The following is a 9,535-nucleotide window of genomic DNA, read 5'->3' as shown; positions in this document are numbered from 1 at the left end:
GATTTTTTTTTACGGTCAATTTTAATCAGAGAAATAAGAAGCGTCACGACATAACCAACATAGTTCGTTACATAACCAACATAGTTCGATTGCGACCAGCATGTATCCAGACCAGCCTGCGCATCCGCGCAGTCTGAAAAGGATCCATGCTGGTCGCTTACAAACACTATAACAAGTAGAGAAACTGATAGCAAACAGCATGGATCCTGATCAGACTGCGCGGATGCGCAGGCTGGTCTGGTTGAATGCTGGTCGCAAACGCACTATGTTGGTTTTGCCATGACTCGGTTCAAATTCATTCACATTATAATTGTAAAGCAACTTATTTGTGTTGTCTCTCTTATGTTAAAAATATTATTAACTTTTTTTCGTAAATAAAGAACAAATCTGATTTCATACATTTACTTTCTCTAACAAAAAAAAACAAACAAAAAACAAACTATTAGTATTCAATATTTCAAACATTTTTAAAAACCCGTCTAATATAATAATAATAGTAAATCCTAATTTAGGAAAATGCCTTGATAAGCATTTTTATATCATTTCAGAGCTGATCCTTTTTTTCAGCATTGTATTGTGTTATTCATGGTGATATGTAAAATGATTGTGCAAAATGTTTGAAATAAACTATTGTTTAAACTTTTAAAACAACTTCCTCCTTTTTATTTGCTATTGAATTGTAATTGCATCATGTGCTTAATTCGCTTGTTTCAAACATGAATTGTAACAAAATACATTTGAATGTCAAAACTACTATGCATTTATCAAAAACAATAAATGATTACACGAAAAGAATACACCGCATTTATACATTAACTTATAATAAATGATAAGTTAGATAAATCATTTTACCACGCGTTCCATTTTTATCAAATAGAACCGTTAAATATGGTTATAAAAATACAAACTTTTTAAGGAAGTAAATTGTATACTTAATCGCATGACTCATCTGGTCTCACTTAATAAACTGTTAATAAATCTGTTAGTTTCGCATCAAAAATCGTGAGTGTACTTAATCGTCACTTAGTTGTATAATACTTTTATGTTATTAAAACGATTTTCATGATTGTTAAGATTTAAAAAAAAAAATGGCGTAAAATCAAGTGTATTATTATACTTTAGATCAAGTAGGTTTCGATTAACACGATGAATTTTCAAGCGCCTTGCGTGACATACTTTGATAACAGAATTTAACCAACGAATTCATAAATTAGACTGTTTATGAAATGATGAACACTAGTTCTTATCCCTTAAATTACATTAGATTTACACCGTATTTCGAGTAAACGCCTATATAGTTTTCATGCTCATCAAACCAATTTTTCAAAGCAATATTATTACAGATTGAGATTATTTGAATTATTTTAAATTCAAATTGAGGAAGTAGATTACAGTGAGTGTCTCGTTTCATAAATGGATATTAATGAGTGTGTTTTCATAGAATTATCATGGATGCATGCAGATCAAATTTAAATCAAAGCTAATTTTAGCATAATCTATGGTGGCTGATTTGAGCCATTCGTGTTTTCGTCCCGTGATGAGTCGAGAATTAACAAGTTAAAATGGCGGGGGGTGCGGAGCGAAAACACGCTTATTAGCGGAAACCCGTGGCGAAGATTAATCAATAAAACGTTCCCTCGCGGGGTCGCGGAGTGAGATTAAAGAAATGAAACAGCAGGGAGCGGAGCAAAAATACGCTAACTAGCGAGGGCGCGGGACGAAGTTTAAAAAAAATACAACTTCGCCCCTCCCCCGCGCTAATAAGCGTGTTTTCACCGCACAACCCCGCCAAGCGTAAAGTCGATAATTAACAGGTTTAAATGGCGGGGCGCGGAGCGATAACACTCTAATTAGCGGGAGTGCTAATTAGCGTGTTTTCATTCCGCGCCCCCGCCGTTTTATTTCTAAAATCAAGTCCCGCGACCCCGCGGGGCGAAGTTTTATTTATTAAACTTCGCCCGCGCCCTCGCTAATAAGCGTGTTTTCGTCCCGCGACCCCGCCGTTTTCACTTGTTGATTCTTTACTTTTAGCTTGGCGGGGTTGCGGGGCGAAAACACGAATGGCACAAATCAGCCACCATAAGTTTCATAGAATTATCATGGATGCATGCAGATCAAATTTTGTACAAAACATTTTAGCATAATCTATGGTGGCGCGGAGCGAAAACATGCTAATTACCGGGGGCGCGGGACGGAGTTTGATAAATAAAATTTGCATCGCCCCGCTAATGAACGATTTTACGCCCTGCGACCCCACCAAGCGAAGAAAAGTCGAGAATTAACAAGTTAAAATGGCGGAGACGCAGAGCTCAAGCTCGCTAATTAGCAATGCACGGGGCAAAGTTTAATAAATAATACGTCTCCCCTCGGGGCGCGGAGGGAGATTTAAAAAATAAAACGGCGGGAAGCGGAGCCAAAATACGCTAATTTGCGGGGGCGCGGAGCGAAGGTTAATACATGAACCTTCGCCGCGCGCCTGGCTATTTAGCGTGTTTTCACTCCGCGACCCCACCAAGCAAAAAGTCGGGGGACTAACAAATAAAAAGCTTGGGCGCGGAGCGAAAACACGCTAATTAGCTGGAGCTTATTAGAGTGTTTTCGCTTTGCGCCACCTCCAATTTATTTCCTAAATCTCGCTCCGCGCCTCCTCAGGGCGAACTGTTTTAAACTTTGCCCCGCGCACTGCAAATCATCGTGTTTTTGCTCAGGGTTCCCACCATTTTAACTTTTTAATTTTCGACTTTCGCTTGGGATGTTCGTGGGGCAAAAACATGAATGGTACAAATATGCCACGATAATAATACACAACAGTGCAAGCATGTATTTATTTTTTTTTTTTTCTAACACGCTTATATATAAAGGCTGATTTAATAGAATTTCGTGCGCCGTGTTGTCGCAAGCGACAGCACTAAAAAGCGCCAAACGGCCTGTTGTCTCAATGTCGTTTTGTCGCCTTCTCGCTTACAACGCGCCATTTGACGTGCTTTGCAAGTGACAAGACGACAGTGCGACAACGCGCCGTTTGGCGCTTTCGCTAGCGACAAGACGAAAAGGCGATAACGATATAGGTTGTGTTGTCGCTTTCAACAACGCAATTCGCTTAAGTGTACCAAATCAGCCACCATAGTGTCATTTGTTTTGTGATTACCTATAGTGAAGCGAATGGAAATTAAGCGAAATATGAAGGCTGATTTGGAGCGCTCCGATTCTAAACAAAGTATTGGTTAATTTATTTTCTGTAGGGGTAACAATCCTTCCGAGCAAAAGTCAACCTTTTATATTTCATGAAACGAAGATGCAGGAAGTGAAAAGCAATATCAAGGTAGCCTGCTTGAAAACGTTGAAATTGAATTAGAACATATTTATGCTACAATACAACAACTCAAAAATAAGCCTCCAGACGTGATCGAGCATCAACTGCATATATTGATGACTGACACAGAAAAGAAGTTAAGTCTTGTCAACAAGGTAATTATAATGTATCAAATTCTCGTTGCATTTGTATGTCAGAAATAGAAATAGCTCAACCATTAATCTTCTTGTGACTACCGTTTCTACCAATTGTACCAGTGAAAACAAAGATCAGCCGTTACATCTGCGCTGTCTGATCAATGTTTTAAGTATTTGTTATTCAGTCAATACATATGTATAACCTGTTCTAAAATTGATAAATGATTGTGTCCATATCAAAAAATGGGCAGGTCCTTCTAGGACATTTAGCGCGGTAAGAAGAAAAAGGGACATTTAAAAGATGTCTCGTAAATACAAGGTTATGCCTGCTTTAATAGCATGTATTGCCCCTATTTCAGCTCAGTATAATATTTTCTCTTATCACCCGTGACTATTGATAGCCACACATTTAGTTAAGGATGGAATACTGTTAGAACGTGTGCTACATGTAACTAGTAAAGACATTACATTTTATTTCCTCTCAACAGAAGAAATCAGATTGAGTCTTCATTCCCATTTTCATTTGTATCTTACTGCTACCTAGGGATGTTACCCTTTTCACAAAAAGTGTGATAATTTTGAATATAAAAACACTGTCTAACATTCCTTATTCAAGAATCATTTTTATATATAATTTGCGTGAAATACTCGGTACATATTACGTCCTAATGTAATGTCTACCGTTGCTCTTTCTTAATGTTTATGACAATATAGTGGAGACAGTTCTGAAATGAAATAGCATAATGATTTGTACATCACAGTTTAGTCTTTTGTTTTTTGTTTGTTTGTTTTGGGTTTTACGTCACATCGACACAGTATTGGTCATATCCCGACGTTCCAGCTTTACTGATGGAGGAAGACCTCAGGTGCCCTTCCGTGCATTATTTCAGGCACGAACGGGCACCTGAGTAGAACCACCGACGTTCCGTAAGCTAGCTGGATAGCTTCCTCACATGAAAGAATCCAAAGTCCCTTTCGGGATTCGAACCCACAGCGGTGAGGGGCAAGTGGTTTGAAGTCAAGGACCTTAACCACTCGGCCACGGACGCCCCATCACAGTTTTGTCAAACCGCGAACTTTTTAATAACTATTGTTACTTGTTCATCATTTAATGTGTCGCATGTTCTTGTCATTACTTGCTGGTTTATTTTAGAAAACGAAATGGCATATAAGAAATCCATTTAAAAGTAAGGATGTTGTTTCTTCTGGAAACGATTGGCAACTAAAGCAAGAAAATGATCAACTAAAGCAGGAAATAGAGGACCTCAGGAAGCTACGCGTTGACGATATTTATCAACTTGAAAGGGAAGAAATAAAAAACATGGAGCTTCTTCTACGGTAATTCGAAACCTTAACCATCGGCCTGCTTGCGGCAACAATATCTCTCAAAAAAGAATTGATACGATCATTAGCAAACCTAGATCAGGCGGCAAATCCGTGTTATCTGATCATGGTCTATACTATTTGCTATTCAGTCAGTTCATATCTTAGACTTTGCACTAAAATGATAATAGATTCATACAGATTGAAAGATAGACGAGTGCATTTTAGATATTTATCATGAACTGTTATGTATCATTTAATCATGAAAACGCTTTTAAATGTTAATAATCTTTCAATCAAATTTGAATTTTGTTAAAAAAATACACAATGATGTAAATAGGTTTATCGTCGAACTTTGTCAGAATAATGTATCGGAGAAGAAGTGTTGTGATGTGACATTTTATATCATGTATTTATCCCAGATTACAAAATGTCTTTCAAAATTTCCAAAATCCTATTTCATTGCTAATTCATGCATGTAAATATACAAGCAAAACACAACACGTTTTCCGATCAATGAATAACACAAGGGTTGAGTTCAAGTTCTTATAATATTAGTGATCGACCCTCCGCAAAAATGTTTATCTATGTAATAATAAAATAAACATACGACACATTGATTTATCAAGTTTCTTTTCTTTGCTGACAAGGATATAATTTCTAAAAGATCACAACAGAAAGATATATGTAATTATTTAATAAACACAATATGCGTTAGATTTGATATATATTCTGTATCTATGCGTCAGGCTTAGTAAGTTAGAAGGCGAGAAATTAACAAAAGACGACCCAGCAATAACAGATCTATCTGACACGAATCATCCAACTAAAGTTGGTGAAGTGTACAGAGAACTCCACGACAACGAATGGACAGATGCACTTCAAGGTCTTACAGGGGCAGGACATGATGATGAGGAGGCAACAGCAACACTTTACCTGACGCTACTTGTAAGAAAAATTATCATTTTTATCAATCATGTGCTAGATTTGGATTTTAAGGATTTCCATTAAAAAGTCGGTGACCGTTACATATTTTACTTTGGTAGTTGCATTATTTAAATAAATAATTTAAGAACGTCAAAATCAAGAAATAAATGACACCCAGATTTCTTTAGATGTCTAGCTAATTGATCATTTGATAAGAAAATAAACATCAAATATCCCGTTAACTATTTGACACAAATGTCTGTCTTTGTGTGTCTTTTAATAAGCTGATTCCAAACGGACTTGTAATAGGGCACAATTATAAAGGAAGAAATGGCGTTTTTTTCAATTATTTTTTTGATTTGTATACATGCAAACACCAATCTTTCAGAACATATATGACTTTTGCAAGAAAAAGGCTGGAACTCTACTAGATAAAATTGATGACACCGTCAACTATCTGTTTGAAGAGTATAAACGTTTACAAGAACATCCAGATGCAGTGAAGTATTTTATTTGTCATACATAATATTGCCCAATATTTTTCTTCAAAGGCCAAATGCCTGAGTGGTTAATTCATATGCATTATGACAACACTTAAGATAACTTAGAATGGTTGACTGTCAGATTTATTTCGCTAGATTTGATCCATGTCTTGTGCTATTCTTGTAATATATGTCACTTTTTTTTCCTTTTTATTTTTTGTCTGTTTTTGTTTTGTTGTTGTTGTTTCCATTTGTTTGCAAAGTAGTGGCAAATGTACCTTTTCCTCAGCAGTAGAATTCGTACAACGATTGAAAGCTTAGAAATTCTTTCCCAAACATTAACTGAAATGAAGCCAATCCGAGCAATCAGCATAGAACAGAAGTGTGTTTGTTCCGCTTAAAAAATATGATAATTATATTCTACAATTATGTTTTCATTTTTATGATGTTTGCATTCTAGAACGAGACGAGCGTGACAACAATGCCAATGAAGCGGGTAAAAATTTTCTATAATAGTTTCCATTATATACATTTCATTCATCATTTATCATATGTGTTTCTTAAAACAGTGTTTTAAAGTATGAAAGAATGAAGGTAAAGAAATTCATTTTAAGTTTCAATTGAATGTATTGAAATAGTTTCCCGTCATGTAAAGAAACTATTATGTATTTGTAATGTGATATATTATTTAAATTCATTTTCACAGAGGTCTTAAATACCTTATCATCATCATATTATAGGTTTCTAACATTCGAAATTCAGAAATTAGTGAAGACAGCATTAACGAAAACTTCGAACTAAATGAAAGGTGGAGATATAAAACTGGTCATGAATCTTATACAAAAAGCTTTAGAGCATCATTAGCGGTAAATAAAACAATAATGCTATTTCTGAAACTGCATAAAGGATAATAATAATGATAATAATAACGATTATGATGATGATGATTAAGATAATGATCATAATAATGATGGTGGCGGTGGTGGTGGTGGAGGTGGTGTTGATGCTGATGATGATGACGATGATGATGATGATGATGAAGATGATAATGATAATGGTTATGATTATATAAAAATCACAATTGATAAAGCTTTCAGTGAAGTACATTATTTGGAAAATGTTTTTATATAATAATTATTATGACAATAATACATTTAGAATATATGTGATGATTTAGATGTATGATTGAAGAAAGCATTGTATTTGAATGACATCATCATTAAAATCATTTTCTAATATTTCGTAAAAAAAACATAATGCTCATTCATCCGTCAATGGAAATTAGTGTAGTTTGTCTTTCATAAAAATATTAAATTGTTTTTTGTTTAGGTTATATTATGAATGTGATATCTTTAATTATAGTTCCAAGGCTCCGAGACCATACTGGATAAATTAAAAGTTTTTCAGAAGGAAGTTGCCGAAACCATGGTTCCCGTAGTTCAAAAGGTATTTATCTGAAATATAATATTTTTCACAGTGACTCGATTTATTTTAAATTACACACATTATGTGTTTAAAATAATTCCCATATTATTTCTTTCACAGGCCTACATAAAAGCAAGCTGGACGGAAGATGACTTTGTACCTGCTTTGAAGCCATTTATTAGAAAATGTATATATGTTTGTTGGATGATGTTGGTCCAGTCACTACCTATGTGTATACATGTTATTGACGTAAACGAACAGGACACATTTGACAAGAATCTATACAAGGAGTATACAAACAGTGGACCATATATTAAATATATTGTTTGGCCAGCAATGCTGTTACACGAAAACGGTCCTGTTGTCTGCAAAGGTATTGCGCAAGGTTGCGATTCAGATTCCAAGCCAAATAATGAAAATGTATCGACATGTTGAATGCTGCAAGATCTTGCATGGAAAAGAAATGACTTTAAAGTTTGAAATTGTTTTATGTTTTAAAGGAATGACAATTGTGGTAAAACCTTAGAATAAGTGATTGTATAGAGGAAAAAAAAAACAATACATAAAAAATAGAAAATACAAGAACGATAATAGAAAATACAAGAAGGGTATGAAACCATATCCTATGTCAAATAGGAAATACGATAATAGAATGTTCATGTAAAAAAAGATAATTTTCCAAAGAATAATGCTTTATAATATTGTGTCGTATTGTTTATTTTTAGCATATAATAGCAACTTAAGTATCCATATGGCAATAAGTTTACACAATATTGTATTATTGTGTTGTTGTTTTTTCCTACTGAATACTTCAGTACTTTTCCCTTTGAGCTCAAATGATATATTGAATAAAATTTTAAAATCAAATTCATCATTGAAATATATCATATTATATGTGCCGTAGAACATAATGTTTTTTTTGTTTTTTGTTTTTTTTTTGTTTTGTTATTTTGACGAAATCACTAAGGTAAAGTATATTTATGTAATTTCTATTGTGGTTTAGCAATTTGAGAGTCAGAACAGAAAACTGTGTATCATTAAAGCAGTGGAATGCTGGTTGGGCTCTTTTGATGCATGCAAGAACTCATGTTGAATAATAAAATATATGTATAATGAAAAATAAAGAGAAAGATCAGTATCAGAAAGAAAGAAATAAAGACTCAATCTTATTTCTTCTGTTGAGAAGGAAAAATAATAGCGAAGTTCAACTACGACGGGAAGTCAGAAAATATCCGGACTTTTGACTCGTTCTCGAAAACCATTCAACATTTAAAAAAAATCTTTCTATTCTTTTTTCAAAATATTATCCACCTGCGTCTACGCACTTTTGCCATCTTCGTGGGAGCTTTTGTATTCCCGCTGTGAACCATGACGTAGACCTATGTTTTAGGTACTGTGTAACAGCAGATATCAAAGCCGCCGTGGTCTTATATTTCTTTCCAGCAAGCAATTTTTTCAGTTCTGGAAACAAATAAAAGTCACAGGGGGCGAGGTCTGGGCTATAAGGAGGGTGAGACAACGATGGCCATTTGTAAGAGTTGATAACTTCCACTGTGGCTGCGGCGGTATGGGAGGGGGCGTTATCGTGAAGAAGGAGGACATTTTTCTGTGCTAACCTGGGACGCATTTGCTTCAGCTTTTCTCTGAGATTTTTCAGAATTACTTCAGAATAGTACTTAGCGCGGTTTGACCCTTTGGCATGAAATGAGTAAGTATCATTCCTCGTGAATCCCAAAAGGCAACAAGCATGACTTTGTCAGCCGAAGGAGACAGCTTAAACTTTTTAGGAGGTGGGGAACCAGCTCTTTTCTACTGTTTGACTGAGCTTTTGTCACAAGTTCGGAATAATGGACCAACATCTCACCTCCAGTGATAATGCGGTTCAAAAACTTATCTCCTTCACGATTAAAACGACTTAAATGTTCTTT

The 9,535-nt window shown here is 35.0% G+C and overlaps 1 protein-coding gene across 2 annotated transcripts; it reads left to right on the top strand.

The window, feature by feature from the left end:
- The first annotated feature begins 3,217 nt into the window (after positions 1 to 3,217).
- LOC132733245 (uncharacterized) lies at positions 3,218 to 8,518 on the top strand. 2 transcript variants are annotated; one of them, XM_060719846.1, is made up of 8 exons: positions 3,218 to 3,468; positions 4,604 to 4,788; positions 5,523 to 5,721; positions 6,089 to 6,199; positions 6,643 to 6,678; positions 6,923 to 7,048; positions 7,545 to 7,628; positions 7,728 to 8,518. In XM_060719846.1, exons 1-8 carry the CDS (start codon positions 3,430 to 3,432, stop codon positions 8,040 to 8,042), a joined length of 1,095 nt encoding a protein of 364 aa, XP_060575829.1. In that variant the 5' UTR covers positions 3,218 to 3,429; the 3' UTR covers positions 8,043 to 8,518. The 2 variants fall into 2 exon arrangements, with proteins under 2 accessions (XP_060575829.1, XP_060575830.1); XM_060719847.1 differs by lacking the exon at positions 6,923 to 7,048.
- Positions 8,519 to 9,535: the final 1,017 nt, after the last annotated feature.

This window comes from Ruditapes philippinarum, unplaced genomic scaffold (assembly GCF_026571515.1).
Source record: "Ruditapes philippinarum isolate M1 unplaced genomic scaffold, ASM2657151v2 ctg17713_1_1_1_1, whole genome shotgun sequence".
NCBI lineage: Eukaryota > Metazoa > Mollusca > Bivalvia > Venerida > Veneridae > Ruditapes > Ruditapes philippinarum.
The sequence above is the reverse complement of the archived record's forward strand: the minus strand, read 5'-3'. Positions and strand labels throughout refer to the sequence as shown.